Source organism: Quercus suber, unplaced genomic scaffold, assembly GCF_002906115.3.
Source record: "Quercus suber isolate HL8 unplaced genomic scaffold, Cork oak 2.0 scaffold_106, whole genome shotgun sequence".
Lineage (NCBI taxonomy): Eukaryota > Viridiplantae > Streptophyta > Magnoliopsida > Fagales > Fagaceae > Quercus > Quercus suber.
Genome location: NW_027069571.1, coordinates 1,344,238 through 1,362,791, shown reverse-complemented (window position 1 = coordinate 1,362,791; position 18,554 = coordinate 1,344,238). Strand labels below are relative to the sequence as shown.

Here is an 18,554-nt window from a genome sequence, read left to right as displayed (position 1 = left end):
CTCCTTTTTCTTATCAGAATAATATTACCAAAACCTTTCGGATTGAACTTCTTTCATTTCTTACAAAGTCACCAAGTATATTATTGATTATTTAAAATCATATACATACATACATATATGTATATATATTCTCATTACAACATAATCATTTTAACTTAAAACAGATAATTGGTGATTTTGTCTTAAACTAGAAACATCTTAAAGAATAATAAAACTTTTTTTCATAAACTTTTTCTCGTAAAATATTATCACTTTCATAGTCATAAAACTGAACGTTTCATAAAGAACAGATATCTGATAACTTTTTAATATAAACTTGTACTTTCATCAAAAGGTTTATCTTTATAGAACACTAAAACATTTTCATTAGATTCTTTATCTTTAAAGCACAACAAAACTTCAGAAACTCTTATCTTTAAAGAATAGCTTTTCTTTTTATCAGAACTTCTTCTTTTCATGAGAGCTTTTAACTTTTTACAATGCATTTAAACAAAATCATTCTCTCATTATTAATAACATAATATAGCTGTTCATAAATAACATATTGGTTAGTCCATGTTTGATAAGTCTGTACTTATATGGGAGGCTTCCAACACCACTATGCTAGGCATCCAGCATTCTTGACAATGCCAGGTATTCCCTAGATTACATCATAATACATATCTTCAACCATGAGGATAGGTTGGCATCCTCCACAAGTTGACCATAACCAACAAGGGCGGGTATAGCAGAGCCAGTCCCACTTTTAATGGCCAATCAGATAACATTTTTCATAAAAAGCTAGTAATTAACCCCTACTGGCAGAGCTCAGATCACCAGAGGACATAACCCGAAAACATTTCATATTTATACATCATACTGAAATTCATAGTTTGCATAACATTTCATAATAAAAGCATCTCCATTGTTTTCTTTAAACATCATGTTCATGGAATTAGTAATAGTATTAATATGCTTAAATTATATACATAAGGTTTCAAGAACTCACGAACATATCTTTGTCTGAAACATGATTATATGTCATATTTCTAATAAAAAACCTTTTAATGCATAATATATTTTAAAATAACCTTATGACTTACCAAATGCTCATATAACTTATCCCTTACTTGAAAGTAGAGGAACCGAAAGCTTAAAGTCAAGGGAGCTCAGACCTGGGGGCTAGTAATATCTAAACCAAATATCAAAATTTATTACTATCAATTATTCTTTATCATAAATTTAAACATTCATCTCAAAGCTTATCTCTTAAAATCAAGAAAATCCTAATCCCACATCAATGAGGTTCCCCAAACACAAAATACATTCATCAAATAACATGATGTACCAAATCATAGAGAAACCATTGTTTTAATGTTCATATTCAGATTATGTCAATCAGCTTTAAAATCAATTCAGAACATGTTTGAGATTGGAGGCAATGGTACATGTATAAACTTACACAAGGCAACATATAGCATGAACAAAATAGCTCCATAAAAACAATAGTTGAATAATTTAAAACCCCTCCTTTAGAGTACTCTACCTTGAACCAAATCATAAAAAATTTATATATGATCTAGACATACCAAATGATAAGCGTATTAAATTATAGCTTAAAACATTCATTCTAACTTTAGAATTAAATCCTAAATTTCAGAATTAACAATTACTGTTTACTGCTCATTTCAGCAACATATGCCTCATTTGTAAAATACAAATGGACTGTCCATACACATCCAAACGTCATGCAATTTTATAGAGAAACTCCTCTAGATGCCTAGTAAATATCATATCAATTTTAGAGCCATATCATAAAACCATGATTTACTAAAAATCATACAAGACAACATACTCAAATCTGTCCTGACAAACTTTCATGCAATTTAGAAATTAAACCATTATTTTTATATTTATCCAAATGCTGTGAGACCACTTTCATAACAGTCACATGTGTCTTAGCTTTCATAGGAAATATCCCTAGCATCGAAATTCACTGTGTACAATTTAATACATAATTTATCATGCGTAAACACAGAATTTGTCACAGTGACAGCTTTGCAACATTTTCTTGTAAATTCACAAACAATTATCAAACAATGGTATTTTCATATGGAGATTTTTATACACTCATTAGACATGTTAGAAAACACTTATATATAGTCATTTAACCATTTATAGCAAAATTAAATACAACAAAAGTCCCAGCAGTAACATCAAAAGTAATCACCCTAACTTTTTCTTACTTCCTTAATCATATAAAATCATTAATTGGTAAAAACCCTAACCTACCTTCAACAAATCACCAACACAATTTCAAAGCCTCTTAACACAACATATATATATATATATATATATATATGTATATAAACTTACAAGTTCATGATTTCCTCATTTCACAAACCACAAATTTCAGCTTCTAACAATAATATTAGAGAACATAGAAGTGAAACTAAAGCAAACCATACCACCATTAAAATACCCATAATAAAAAATAAACATATATACTTACTTGAAGCTGAAACTTTAGTAAGAGTTTGATTCCTGTTAGAGATATATTAGCCCATTAGTATAGGTCCAAGCCTAATTCTACTTTGTGTGCAAGCCAAGTCTCCTACTTGTACTAGAAATCTATTAGTCTAAGGTTTAGTCTACTATATATACACATGTTATGATTCATTGTAACACAGGATTTGTACTACACTATAATATATTATTGATGTAGCCCTTTAGGGTTTCTTCCGTGGATGTAGGCCGTTAGGCTGAACCACGTAACTCTCGTGTGTTATTATGTTCTATACTTTATACTTTCGCTTCCGCATCCATACTAGCGTATTCAACATGGTGTATCAATGCTAATATTTAACATGGTATCAGAGCCACCTTCTTGTGGCCATGGTTTTCTGTCCTTGCATTATATTTAAGAGCAATCTTTGTCTTTCTCGGTGTATTTTTCGCTGCGTTCATCTTCTTTGGTTTCCTACTGCTGCCGTCAAAACTCTCCAGCATAGTCAAGCCATCGTCAGAAGTCGCATCAACACTGCAAGACCATTGCCTTACTGTCACAGAGCCAAATTTCATTCAAGGGACCTTCTCAATTTTATCAAATCTCAAGATTTCATCAAACTTCCATCTTGAGTTTGAGAGGGGGTGTTAGAGATATATTAGCCCATTAGTATAGGCCCAAGCCTAATTCTACTTTGTGTGCAAGCCAAGTCTCCTACTTGTACTAGAAATCTATTAGTCTAGGGTTTAGTCTACTATATATACACATGTTATGATTCATTGTAACACAGGATTTGTACTACACTATAATATATTATTGATGTAGCCCTTTAGGGTTTCTTCCGTGGATGTAGGCCGTTAGGCTGAACCACGTAACTCTCGTGTGTTATTATATTCTATACTTTATACTTTCGCTTCCGCATCCATACTAGCATATTCAACATGGTGTATCAATGCTAATATTTAACAATTCCTTTTTAGAGAAAGATATATGGTTTCGGTGAGAGAGGGAAGGCTATTGGTGAGAAGTAAGGTGCTGTCGTGTGGGAACAAGTGAAGAAGAAAGAGATAAGAACAAAGAAAAAGGAATAGAGAAAGAAGAATGGAAGATGAAGCTTCTGGTGCAGCCAAGAAAAGATAAGGGAATTTGACTTGCTGGGGCACGTGTATTGCTAAGGGAAAAGGGTTGATGAGTCACCCTTCAAACTTTTTAAAATTTACTTTCCACCCCCCTCACAAGCTTATATTCTATAAGGCCCAATCTATAAAAATAACTTTGCATATAAACTCTTACCTTTATACTTAATTAAACACCCACAACTATATATATATATATATACATCTAATAACTTAACCACTTAATATAGTTTTGTACATACTTAGTATATATTTATAATACAATTAGTCATTCACTTATTTATAATCTTTACAATTCTTATTCAATGGCATTATAAAATAATATGTTTATTAAATACTCTTATATTAATTTTAGAAAGTAAGTTGCTTAAAATATTAATAATACTTAACCACTCAAACACATAGTTTAACTATACAGTTGGGTCAGGGTGTTACAGATATATTTATAAAATAGAATTCTTTTGCCACCAAGAGCCTTGTAGCTCAACTAATAGGCACATCTTGGTGTTTTGAATAAAGACATCCAAGTTCAAATCCCCCTCGCCCCCAATTATCAAATTATTAACAACCAAAAAAAAAAAAAAAAACTTTTGCCCTTAAAAGATTTTGAAAACAGCTAGTATCCATCCTTTATTTATTTATTTTGTTTTATAGGTGGCCGATTCTGATTGTAGAGGATCTATAGTCAATTTCAAAAACAATTGGAACTAAGGCTTGGTCGTTGCTCCATGTAATTGACATCTAATAGTTGTATACCAATTGCATTTGACAAATAATGCCTCCACAAAAGATCAAGTATACTAATATTGTCTTCTTAAAAAAATTTATTCTAACATCGGAAGCAAACATCCATGAGATATGGTTAATTAACATATTACCATCCTAAGTACCTCCTTATTTTATAGATTCTATGTACCTATATTATTTCCTAGCTGTCTTATCCAAAATAGAACAATATCTTGGCTTGCAATTAGTACTCCACCCTTGGACAACTTAATGCATCACGTTGTTAATTGCTGTGGATGCTTTACGATAGTGAAATTTGGAAAGCAATTCTTCAAGCCATATAGAAAATTTCACGTGAATGGAACTATGTGAATGCTGCTACATGGAGGTTTGATTTTAAATATAATAACTTGTACAATTGCCTTTCCTTCTTGATATTTTAAAACTAAAGGTTTTCATGCACCAAGAACAACTGTGTCGGAAATTGAAAACCTGCGTATTGTTCGGCTCTTTCGCACCTAGAACCATGTATGGCCCGACTCTTTGGCCTTTCATGAAATGTTCAAAAAAAAATAATTATTCATGTCCCATACTCTATCAAAGTTTAGATCAAATCCATAAAACCCAAACTTTCTGAAGAACTGACAATGTTAGATCTGCCCTCCTCATATACAATCACAGGAAATTATAAATTAGAGTTAGGAAATAAACAATTACCAGAAAACTGTAAAAAAAAAAAAAAAAATTGTTGGTGGTGGCTATAGAAGCAATTGACCCAACTACAAAAACTCAACCACAGAAGCAATCGACCCAACTGCAAGAACAATATTACAAGTGGGTTTAGTGTAATTTCCCCTTTATATTACAAGCAACTCGAGCTTCCTAAACTTGAGTTCCACGTGAACTTTTAAATTATAAAATACCAAATTAGCTTCTACCACCATGTCACATTTTTTTGGAACTTAATTTTTATAAACTTGAGTTCTATGTAGAACTCTAGTTTCATGAACTCGACTTTCAAAATAGTGTTATAGTGCTAAATATTTCTTAAACAGTGGTAGATTGTTAAATATTTTGTCCAGAAATGGTATTTGGCCGTTTTGACCCCAAATTGGAAACGAAGGTAAACTTTAGTGAGCAATTGCATCATTTTAGTGGATTGCCTACTTTAGCATTAAAAAATAATTAAAGTTTTTTTTTTAAAGTATTACTTTTTTTTTTTTTTTTGAGAAACAAATACACACAAGGGAGAGTAAAATGAGTTCTAATACAAAAGCACACCACAACTCCACTCAAAAGCCTAATAAAGAAAAGAAAGGCTGTCAAGTTCTCCAATTAGAACAATTCCATTATTTCAATCGACAATACAAGGAAAAATATTAAAATGAAATTTTTTTGGTAAACATAAGAAAGTGCATATATTTAAGTAGTTATTTAAAAAAAAAAAAAATTAACCTGAAAGATTATGGACTTCTGGATGATTTTTGTATACTACCTATTGTTTGTTTGTTTGTTTGTTTTTTTTTTTTTTTTTTTTTTTTTTGCTGAGAGTATCCTACTTATTGTTTTACTTTTATTGTTACTTGTTAGCCAATGCGTATATGCCATGCAGTTATGCTTATCAAAAAATGCTTATGCGGTTATGCCGTCAATTTCAATTTTCAATTAATATCACATAATAGGCTTTATTGAAAGATTTATTTCAACCGAAAACAAGGAGATCAAATCATATTTTCAAAGTAATTAATTATTCAAAAGTGGCCGCTATAAATTAAAACTTTATAATAAAAAAAAAATCGTAGAAATGATACTAGAGACTAATTTCTTTTTTTTTTTTTTTCTTTTAGAAAGGTATATTCATGACTAATTTAATAAGCTGTTTTTACCTCAACAACAAGTTTATATTTGTAGTTATCATAAGGTGTGTTTGCTTGGAGGTGATATAGGATAGATAGAAAATTTCTGAAAGAAAATAAAAATGAAAACTTTTTTAGAGTGTGTTTGGTTGAGCGAGGGGAAGGAAAATTAATGATAGGATCCAAGTGTTTTTTCCTAGGCCCATCAAAAACTTTTCTCTTCAAAATGAGAGAAAACAAAAGAAATATGGTGTTTGGTACATGCACTTAAAAATTAAAAACATACATTTGAAAACATGTGTTAAAATATGTGTAGATAAAAAATTATGAAAATACATATAATAATGTTTAAAAACTAAAAATATGTGTTTGAGCGGGTATATCAAATAGAACCAAAATGTTTAGACAAAAAATTTGCCTCGGTCAATGTGCTAAATACTGTTTATAGTCTTTTTTTTTTTCTCGCTCTCTTTTCCGTTTTGTCTTTTTTATACGTGTCAGCTGTTTCTTTTTTTTATTTTATAAATTTCCTTCTTTAGTTTTTTTGTCCTTTTCGTTTTCTTAATCTTCATTAGTTTTTTTTTTTTGTCGTTTTCTCCTTTTTTGGATTAATTTTCGTCCTTTAGCTTTTTTTGTCCTTCTATGTACACTTGAGGTGCTTTTATTTTTTTAGATTTTGCTAATGCGTAGGGGCACATAATAATTTTTATTTTAAAAAACAAAATTTCAGATTGTAAAAGTATTAAAATTTTTTTTAATTTTTGAGAAAATATTTTTTTTTAAAAATAGATTAATTTGTATTCTTAGAACACGGTTTTTTTTTTAATTCAATCCCTCCAACAGACGGTGGGGCCGTGGGGTTGGGAGCGGGAGCGGGGGAATAGTTACCCGAAGAAAACGTATGTCCTTACGCCAGCATTTTGATATTTCTATCTTCTTGGCTATAAAAGGCAGCAACAAGTGGCAGTAGCAGTAGAAGTTGATTGTTGAAGGAAAAAAAAGAAGAAGCAAAGAATTAATAATGGGTGGAAGAGTAGAGAGAATAAAGCTGGGTTCGCAGGGACTGGAGGTGTCTGCACAAGGTTTAGGGTGCATGGGAATGTCCGCCTTCTACGGTCCTCCAAAGCCTGATGAAGACATGATCTCTCTCATCCATCACGCCATCCACGCTGGTGTCACCTTCCTCGACACCTCCGACGTCTATGGCCCCTTCACCAATGAAATCCTCCTTGGAAAGGTACTACTACTAATTTAAAATGTTGTACGTGTTCCTACTGCTACTACTTTCCTAGCTAATTTTCCATTTTGCGTGGGTGGTTGCTACAGGCTTTGAAGGGAGGGGTAAGAGAGAAGGTGGAATTGGCAACAAAGTTTGGTGCTAGCTTTGCGGATGGGAAGATGGAAATCCGTGGCGATCCAGGGTATGTGAGAGCAGCCTGTGAGGCCAGTTTGAAGCGCCTCAATATTGATTGTATTGATCTCTACTATCAGCATCGTGTTGACACCCGCGTTCCCATTGAAGTCACGGTTAGTTAATTCATATCAGATTCAGATATCAAGTCTTAAGTAGTAGTAGTCTTGTGCTTTTTTAATGACCTCTAAAATTAATTTTTATTTAGCTGCTGTTACTGAGGGGTTTTTTTTTTTTTTTTTTTTTTTAACTTTACCATTTGGATTTTTGTTCATGGAATGGAAGTATATTTTTTAGTACCTCGATACACTTTGAAGCGCCTCAATACACTTTAATTTTACCAGTTTGAAGCGCCTCAATACACTTTTGTTTTGATGAACTCATTTTCACTTTTCTATATAATGTATATCATACAACTTCACCCCATCCCCCCACTCTTATCTGTATCTACACATCCCTAAGATTTTGAACTGCATCCTAGGCAAATTCAAGAAATCAATATTCTGAATTCATTTTTATATTTAATATATATTTTTAGTGACTTCACATTTCCTTTCGGGGAGAGAGAGAGTCAAAGGCCCCATGTTTTACTTGTGCCCCTTTTGAAGGATTAATGAGCATTGTTGTGAAGGCGTCGTATTTTGACATATGATGACTATCAATATGCATATTTAAATTTAGCTTCATGCTTCACTGTAAGTGATCATCATTGTTAAATTATTTTGTAATTATTTATGAGATCTTTGAATAAAGGAAACTACCATTTGCCTAAGAACATGTAACCATGAACCTATCCTATCATGACTGTCGGATAATGATCAGCAAGCATTATAATTTGGCACTTATCATATTCCAAGTAGTCTAATTACATATCAATATACTATTGTTACAGTGATTATCTTGCAGTTATCTCTTTGTTAGCTAGCTTAGTTGTTACATTTGTTGCCACTATTTTCTCTTAATGTGTCCCATTATGCATCTTTTAAAATCTTGCTGTTGAGCATCCTCTAATTCTATTTTCTCTTAATACGTCCCATTATGCATCTTTTAAAATCTTGCTGTTGAGCATCCTCTAATTCTAATCTCCTTTGTATTGTAAGATTGGAGAACTCAAGAAACTAGTTGAAGAGGGTAAAATAAAGTATATAGGTCTATCTGAGGCCTCTGCTTCTACAATCAGAAGGGCACATGCGGTTCATCCCATAACTGCTGTGCAGCTAGAGTGGTCTTTGTGGTCTAGAGATGTGGAGGAAGAAATAATTCCTACTTGCAGGTGAGGTGTCAATTACAATTGCATTTTAAGGTATATAATAATTATGGTTCAAAATTTAAATTTACTCTCCTATTTGTTCAGGGAACTAGGGATTGGGATTGTGGCATACAGTCCTCTAGGACGAGGGTTCTTTTCCTCTGGGTCTAAGCTTCTTGAAAATCTGACGGACGATGATTTCCGAAAGGTCTGTAGGTCCATCACTCAAATGTTGTGCTTCGAAATGAGATATACATGCATTTAGTTTCACAGTTTTATAGCATCATCAGTGCATTATTAGAGATTTTATCTCCCCAGTTGGCTCACATGGTGATTGACCTTGCAAATATCTATATGCTCTGCCTGATTCTCTTAATGAACTAATACAGCATATAAGGTTTGACTTGTTACCAACTTCGTTAGTGGTTATAGTATACAGGTAATCTAATAATCTGAACAAGTTATTTTCAATGTCTAAATGTTTTGCTGATAACTTCACACTGCAGATGTCAAGTTTCTATTGTATATTTGTTAATGTATCCTACCTCATTTCTCATTTAGCCATTCAGAATATTTGGTTCTTCTCTATAATAAGATTTTTTAACCGCTTTCTAGATCAGTTTTCTTGAAATAGAATATTTTCCCATTTAACTCCTTTTCGTTTTACAGAAAACTATTTTTATGTAATGTTTATGGACTAATTGTTTGTTGCTATTTTGTCATTGCTCCAAAGACTTATAATAATCAATTCTAGAATCTATGTAAGTCGTCTATGAAAGAAGTTTTTGACTTTTTGGATGCTGTACTACTTGAAAGATACTGATTTTAATATATGCCAATACTTCAATGGCACATCATACCGATTGAACTGAATAAATTAAGCATGGCATACCTAGATTACAATTGTTATTTTCCTACCTCAGTTTATGTCATCTGAACTGCCTTCTGGAATCTTTTAGAGTCATGAAAATTAAGTGATGCAGGACAATTAAGAGAAAATAAAAGAACAAGAAAACTAAAAGATAAACCCTAAGAATCAGCACCTAGGGGTCGCTTGGAATTGGCACCAAGCAAGAAAATTTAGCCATCAACACCTAAGGTGTTAGGAATCAGCACCCAATGAATTGAAAAATCTCCCAGCTGAATTTCATTAATCAATAGAGCTGTTAGAGGGACACATGGATGTGGGTTGTGGAAGAACATTAGGAAAGATGCAGTCATGTGGTGTATGCAGAGGGAGGGGGTATTCCCATTCAATTCTAGCACAACTCTTGGGGCAGTCCTATTTCTTTGAAAGAGTTATATCAGGAATTTTTTGTCTGTGCTGTGGTTCAAGATGCTCTGATTTCTGATCTGATTTTATATGCACTAGATGGGGAGGTAGAAGTTGGAACTTACTTTTCCGTCATGAGTTTAATGACTAGGAAACGGGGAGATTTCACTCTTTCTTTAAGCATGTTTCTGCCAAAATTCCAAGGGGGGTGGGTGATGATGTTATAATTTGGCAGTTGAATCGTTTATGGTATTTTTTATGTGCACTCCTTTTATAATTTTTTATTGAAAGCAACTTTTGTTTCTTTCCCTTGACAAAGCATTTGGTGTGTTAAGATACCTAAAAGGTTGTCTTTCTTTTTATGGGCTGCTGCTAGGGGTGGGATTATTACAATAGATAACCTTGTTAAAAAGAACTTGCCTCTTGTTAATTGGTGTTGCCTATGTTGGTGTGATGAGGAAACTGTGGATTACCTTTTACTCCATTGTAGTTTTGCTCATGCTTTGTGGAGTGAGGTTCTTCTTTTGTTTGGGTTCAGCGGGTGATGCCGAATAGCGAATACAATTGTCTCTCTTCTTTTCGCTTGGAGGAATTGATTGGGGAATTATTCTTCAAATGTTTGGAATATAGTACTAGCATGTCTTATGTGGTGAGTATGGAAGGAATGCAATGCTTGAACTTTTGAGGACACTGAGAGACATATTTATCTGTTGAAGAATTTGCTAGCTAGGACCTTGTTTGAGTGGTCTTGTATTTGGGGTCTTACACATTGTATTTCCTTGTCTTTTTTCCTTATTTTGTTAGAGTTTCTATCTAATTTTTTTTTTGGTATTATTTTCTTTGCTATGAGTTTACAATCGTAAACAAATTGCACTTTTGCTATCAATAAAACTTTTATTACCTATAAAAAAAAAATAGTAAAAAAAAAAAGTCTAATAAAACATAAACCACTTGAAGCCATTATATAGAGCTTGCAAGAATAAAATTTCATAAACCATAAAAGGCCAAAATGGGAAATTACCTCTGATTTCTAAACATTATAATGAGTAGGAAACATTTTCAAACTATATTTTTTACTAATATCTCGAGTCTAAGAAGCTCGATTTTGGGCCTATAAATCGAGTCTCAAAAACTCGATTTCCATAGTCTGATCACCTCTGATGTGGCGTTTTTTTCACGAAGCGCACACATGGAAATCGAGTCTCTAAGACTCGATTTATAAGCCCAGCCATTTCTACATATATATTAAACATTACGTACACAGCTAATGATGATTTCCTTTTTTTTAGTCTTTCCTTGTCCTGGGTGTCAGCTAATGATGATTTCCTTTTTTTAAGTTTTTCTTTGTCCTGGGTGTGTTGGTATGCCAAACCAATGTACACAAAATAATGATTTTATTTTTTTATTTTTTTCTTTGTCCTGGGTGTCAAGCTAGTATGTATAGCCTGACACCTTTGTACTTTTATTTTATTATTTTAATTCAAATTCTACCTTTTCAGTCAAAAAAAAAAAAACTCAAACATTATCAGTGGCACAGTGGCTATAGGACCCGTTTTTTAAAAACACATATAAATTGAGTCTTAGAGACTCGATTTCCATGTATGCGCCACGTGGAAAAAATGCCACATCAGACGTGATTAACTCATGGAAATCGAGTCTTAAAAACTCGATTTATAGGCCGAAATCGAGTCTCTAAGACTCAAGTTGCTAGTAAAAAATATAGTTTGAAAACTTAGCCTACTAATTATAATGTTTAAAAATTATGGCTAATTTTCGATTTTGGCCACCATAAAACTCTAAACTGATAGTAATCTAAAGGCCAATCCTTATCTAATCGTCTAATCCTTATGTGAACTCAAAATAAATTGGAATCCTAAACTAATCCAACTACATAAGAAATCCAATCTAATAAGGTGTGCTGTCCTCATCAACCCTCCTGGGGTGGGGAAGACTCTGCTCCATCAAGTATAACCCTGAGTAGTACTCTAATAAATCTAGATCAAGTTGCTGCAGTTCATCTCTTGTGATCCAAGTGCAGTCCGATATTGGTCATCCCTTCCAGCAAACTAGGTACCACTGAATTTCTCCATCCCTAGTAGAAATAACCTGTTCATCTAAAATACCATCAATATTTTATTTACATGCTGGTATAGGGATTTGGACAAAATCATGGGTTGGTAATAAACTGCTAGGCCTTTGTAAATATCCAAATTCTCACTATTAAAGATGGAGTCATTTTTGTAATCAGTTTGAAAATCAACAATATATGCATTTGGTCCAACATGTTTCAACATATTGACTAATTTAGTCCTACAAGCTTGCAATTGCTTACTTGGAACCATGATGAAATCTCGCACTTGAAATTTCATGTAATTTGAACTAGCATGAATTTTATAGGGATTATCATTTTCTGGAAATTGTTTACTTACCTCATGATGCTTATATGTTCCTATTGACTCAAGTGCCCTATCATGGGGTGAAATGAGTACCTAAAGGCTTCCTACCTTACTTCAAATGGAATCATGCTTTCAGTTTTGGGACTTTCACATGCATATTGGTTTACATGGGAAATGGAATCCTCACTCTGTCTTTTCTAGATCACTCTCATGGGTTGTGAGTTGGTATCATTTGAATGCAACCAAGTTTAAGGTTTTCCTCGCATTAATCATCTCTAACATTGATTTCAACCATGTTGGGTTCATTCACTTCTTCTAAATCGTCCTCTTTATTCTCTTTCTCCTCTTCATAAAGGATAAGGGCCTTAGTTGGGCATTTGGCAGCAATATGACCAAAGCCTTGCGATTTAAAACATTGTAGGTGGGAACCTATCTTTGATGATTCACTCTCCCCTCCTTTTCCTTTATCATCCCTAGCTAATGGTGCACTAATTGTGTTGGACATAGGAGGGGGTAAGGTGAGTTGAGGCCTAGGGGGTAAGGTGAATTGAGGCTTGCTACTTGAAGATAGAGGACTGGTGGTGACACTATGGATGTCAGGATACCTCACAAACAGGGATCTAAAAGCTAACTCACATTTTCTAGCAAGTTCATAGGCATGATATATGAACTAATCCAACTACATAAGAAATCCAATCTAATAAGGTGTGATGTCCTCATCATTAGGCCAAGGAACAACAACTATGGATGCCTACAGACCTAAATAGATGTGTTATGGACTTTTTTAAAACTTTATATTCGTCATTGCCTTTATAAATTGTGCTACCTCAAAATTATTTTTAGTGATGAAGTCTTGATGCTGATAACAATGAGTATTTTAATGTGTAAATATCATTGGCTTTATGAATGACTGAGTAGTGACCCTGCCTCCATGAAAGTCTCCGTTGTTGTTTCGTGATTCTGTCCTGATGCTAGCTAATATATGTAGTTGCTACTTGCAGTTCCTACCCAGGTTCCAACCTGAAAATCTGGAGCATAACAAAACCATATTTGAGCGTGTTAATGAAATGGCAGCAAGGAAGGGATGCACCCCATCACAGCTAGCACTTGCTTGGGTTCATCACCAAGGAAAGGACGTGTGTCCCATACCTGGAACCACCAAGATTGAAAACTTTAACCAAAACATTGGAGCTCTGTCTGTGAAACTGACACCAGAAGAAATGGTTGAACTTGAATCATTTGCTGCTGAGGATGTCGTGAAGGGCGACAGATATACAAAGGATGTTGCAACTTGGAAGGATTCTGAAACCCCACCACTTTCTTCATGGAAAGCTACATAAGCACAAGTCTATTTCTATGTATCAATGTGTATGTGAGTTTCATGAGCTTTTGTCATTCGTCATGTATCAACAAGTACATTGAGTTTAGGTTGAGTTCTCAACTGCTTAAAGAATAAGTACGTTATGCTGAAAATAATATATGCTTTTAAATTATAATCATACCAGCTTCAACGACCTCGATTATAAACATAGAATACAAATTATCTATCTCATTTTTTATATTCTACTTTATGCAATGAATGCTTGCACATGTAGTAAACCTTACCAAAACAACATGGTCCCAAGAACTAGACGATTTAGCCTATGGTGCCTTGGGGTCAATCAAGTTTGGGTTGTATTCAACCTTATGATCGTTATATTTATTTCACCGTGGAACTGGCTCACTGATCATTTAAGGCCTCTAGCCCTCAAACTGAGTACAAGTGAGGCATCTAATCTAACACATGAAAGGCAAAAAGATTCCCACTCTTGTTAATATATAGTATCTTCACATCCTGCTTAATGGTATCATGCAAACCAAAAAGGTAAATGTTGAACATCCAAAAATCCATGACACAATTGTTACGAATTATTTCAAAGCAAAAAATTAGTATCCATCAGATTCACCATAAAAAAGTTGAGAAATGGCCTTGGCCTGTACCTCAATCTCGCAAAATTTTGTTAGTGTTAATGGCTTGAAGCCTTTAAATCTTGGCCACCAAATAAGCTTTCAGCAGATCCCAAATTGAATTGGGTAATGTAAGGATTAGGTTTGAGCTCCTTCAAAATTTAAGCTCTCGTTTCTTCTGCTCCGAGGTAAGGGAATTTTAAATAAATAATAATAAATAAATAAATAAATAAAACCCAAAATGTCATTTCACGATTTAAAAACTTATATTGCTCTAACTTGCTTTAATAAGAACATTATAAACAGTTATTCATGTTTTATGCAATAAAACTAGTGGATATGCAATATTAGATTTAAACCAAAGGCAGAGCTAGAGGGGTCAACTGGGGGGGCAACTGCCCTTCCATCCCACCCAAAAATTACCCTAGTTCTTATAGCTAATACTTATTAAAAACTCTTGCCTACTTTTTCGCCCCCACGGGGGGAGGGGTGGAGGGTGGGTTATAGTAATAGCAATTTATAATACATCAGCTTGGACTATCTTCCTTAACCTGGGAGGAATTTTATCTTACCAAAAGATCTACTCACTTACACTTAATGATAATTTAGCCAACTAATTACGTTATTCTATCTATTTCTTTGGTCTTAAAACAAAGCATAACTTCTAACTTCTAAATGAACCAATGAGCAACCTTAAGTCCTCTACTAGCACGCCTTGTGCTAAAGCTTTTTAGTATGACCCTACCGTACTTTAGCAAAGAGGCCTTGATCAATCCCTTCAAGAATAATGTCTTGCATACCAACCTAGAAAACAAACTGTACCGCTTGGAAAGCCTCCATCTATTGTGAAGTTTAACCCCCTCCCTACTTAGCTTATAACATATGACTTTTTCCTTTTTCTTTTGTGAAATTTCTTGTTCATGTAGTTAATTAGCTATCTTCTCTATTATTTTAAATTTTTAAAAAATATATTTAATGTTTATTATGGTTTAGAAAGTGTGTAAAAAAAAAAATACCATATATATTAGATATAAAAAAAATAAAAAATAAACCCATTATTTTTAACTTTTAAAAAAATAACCCTCAATATTAATTGATAAAATAAACTTTATATGATTTTTTTGTCAAAAAAAAAAACAAGGAAAAAAAAGAAAAGAAAAAGGGGAACAAGGTGTTATGCCAACCCCAAAGTAAATGCAATGGGGACCCAATTACTCCAACGCCAAAGCAAATGAGATGGGGGCACGAGGTCCTCTCATGTAGGTTTCTCTATCGCTAGGAAAGTTTTGGCTCTAGCCATCTTCTTTTAGGCTGCAAAATAGGTTGTCCCTTCCTTGTGAAGGAGTGTTTTGTTCTCCAAAGGTAACAACATTACCTTTTGAGCTTGTTGGGTTTTTTGTTATGGGGATTAAGGAAACACCTTTTAATGGAGGAAATTACCAAGACTTGGAACAACCTCTCCCTTAAAGAGAAGGGAGGTTCAAGCTTCACACTACAGAACAAACTCAGATCTTCTGAGTTTCTAATAGCTGCAAAATTCTTAACCAGGCGAGTGCTAAAAATAGAAGCAATGGCATGAACGTTCAGGCAATTGTGGCAGTCCACTAGTTTTTTTTTTTAAATTCAGACTCTTGATGATCATATAGTCATGTTTGTTTTTAGTAACCAGGTGGATGTGACTCGTATTATCCGGAGCGAGCCATGGTGTTTTGTCAAGCATTTGGTAGTTTTGGAGAAATTTGAGGCTGATGTTCATGTACGAGCTCCAATTCAATAAGGCTACTTTTTGGGTTCAAGTGCATGACATTCCAATCTATTTCATGACGAGAGAAATAGCAGAGAACATTAGCAATATCACTGGGGAGGTTAGTATATCAATGGGCGGAGTAGATGAGGACAGTGGCAATTTCATACAGGTAAGGGTAACTTTGGATATCGCCTTACCACTGTGTAGGGGTAGATTGGTGTCATTTGAGAACGGGAAGAATATGTGGGTCAAGTTCAGGTATGAAAGACTGCCTAATATTTGTTATTGGTGTGGGTGTCTGGATCATGGAGACAAAGAGTGTAAAATGTGGATTGAAGCAAAGGCACTCTCACTACGGAACAAAAACAGTTTGATTAAGGTTTGAGGGCTCCTCCATATAGATCCTATAATAAGCTGGTTGTTTTTGCTCCTAGTTACTATGACGGAGCCAGTGTTTCTGTCAAAAAAAGCACTACAAGTGATGGGGGGAGCAGCTTAGGCATGGCAGAAGAGAATCTTCATTGGTCTCCGTCTGAGAGCAATCCCGATATGGAATAGGATTCAAGGGGTGGGGGGGGTGTGGAGTACGCAAAATTTACTGCTACCTAGCTAATTTGCCTACATAATAGGTAAATCCAACTGGGTTCATTTTGAAATCGAAAAAGTCCACTCTCTGGGAAGGAGCTAGTAAGGAAGCACTTAAGGAAAGCAAAACGGTGAGTAAAACGACCTTAGGTGTTTCATCAGCTTTGGGTATGCAAAATGTGGGTAAGTTTGAGGGTGGTGATCCATTCCTGGCTAAGTTATAGGAAATAGATCAAGATATCTGAAAGTTTGATACCGATAATTGTGGGATTGTATCGAGGGCAAATGAATTTCCAAATAACACGTCTTTGGATGCTCGATGTATTAATGACAGTGACCTTTGTCACAATATCAAGGCAAGAGCACTGGGTGGGGGACCAAACTTAGTGGAGTGTTTTGGGCCTGTCAAATTGTGTGGGCTAGTAAATGGGCCTTCGTCAGCTAGGCTGAAGGACAAACCTAGGCTTCAATTTGTGCAAGGAAAGGTGAGTGAGGAGTTAAGAAGGCCCTTCTAGGAGTTAACAAATCAGGTCGAGCCCATCAACAAGCCACAAAAGATGCAAGGGGGTGGATGGACTAGGATGATTAAGGCAGCCCGAGTTGATGAGATACAGGTACCAAATAACACCCAACCGAGGGAAAGGCCAACGCTTGATATCTCAGAAGTACAACCAACAAAATGGCAAGAGGTGAGTCTCGATGAAGCTCATATACCATCCAATCCATCGACGGTGGCTACCCTTCAACCCCACCGTTCAACATGAAATGCATAAGTTGCAACTGTCGTGGGCTTAGGAACCCACGACGAGTTCAAGGATTTAGTGAAGGAAAAAGATCCCAACCTGGTTTTTCTGATGAAAACTAGGAAGAAGAAGTCCTACTTGGAATGATTTAGGTGTCAACTAAAATTTGACAATTTATTTATTGTGCCAAGGAAGAATCTAGGTGGAGGGCTTGCCTTGCTATGGTCGAATGACATCAACCTTCACATCAGAACATTTTTGCCTCAACATATCGACGCAGTGATAAATCCAAGAATTGATGACGCCTAGCGCTTCACGGGGTTCTATAGAGCACCTGAAGTGGCCAACTGGGAAGATTCTTGGTTAGTTCTTCGTCATCTCGGACCCCAGCTTGATTTGCCATGGGTATGTATCAATGATTTTAATGAAATCACGAAAGTTGAGGAGAAATTTGGAGGTGAGATCTGGCCAGAGAAGCAAATGCTAGATTTTAGGGATTGCCAGGATTTTTGTGGATTTAATGATTTATGCTTTTCGGGCTTACTTTCACATGGTGTAACAATCGATTCAATGGTCCTTTGATGTGGGTTCGGCTAGATAGAGCTCTAACAACAACTGAATGGCTATTAAAGTTCCCATCAATCTAGTTGCACCATTTGCAAGGTTTTTCCTTTAACCATAAACCTTTGTGGCTTGCTTCAGATGATATCCAAACTCAATTTTATCGACCTCAAAAATCTTTTCGCTATGAGGCAATGTGGCTCAAGGATGAGCAATGTGAAGGAGTAGTCCATTCAGCGTGGGATATGTGCTCCGACGGTAATCCAATGGATAAGGTCTTAAGGAAGGTTAGTGACAGCCAAAATCAGCTTAAATTGTGGGATAAAAATATCTTTGGCAATGTTCATATTGTTCTAGCTAGGAAGAGGAAAAAAACTACTAAAGGCAGACAGTGTATCCATGCCAAAGGGCATGCTCATGTAAAAGTGCTGACTAATGA

The 18,554-nt window shown here is 34.7% G+C and overlaps 1 protein-coding gene across 1 annotated transcript; it reads left to right on the top strand.

Annotated features, from left to right (window-relative positions):
• The first annotated feature begins 7,159 nt into the window (after window positions 1-7,159).
• Window positions 7,160-14,031, top strand: LOC111998054 (probable aldo-keto reductase 2). The gene is made up of 5 exons (XM_024030173.2): window positions 7,160-7,440; window positions 7,530-7,730; window positions 8,715-8,887; window positions 8,969-9,071; window positions 13,534-14,031. Exons 1-5 carry the CDS (start codon window positions 7,225-7,227, stop codon window positions 13,870-13,872), a joined length of 1,032 nt encoding a protein of 343 aa, XP_023885941.1. The 5' UTR covers window positions 7,160-7,224; the 3' UTR covers window positions 13,873-14,031.
• The last annotated feature ends 4,523 nt before the right edge of the window (window positions 14,032-18,554 follow it).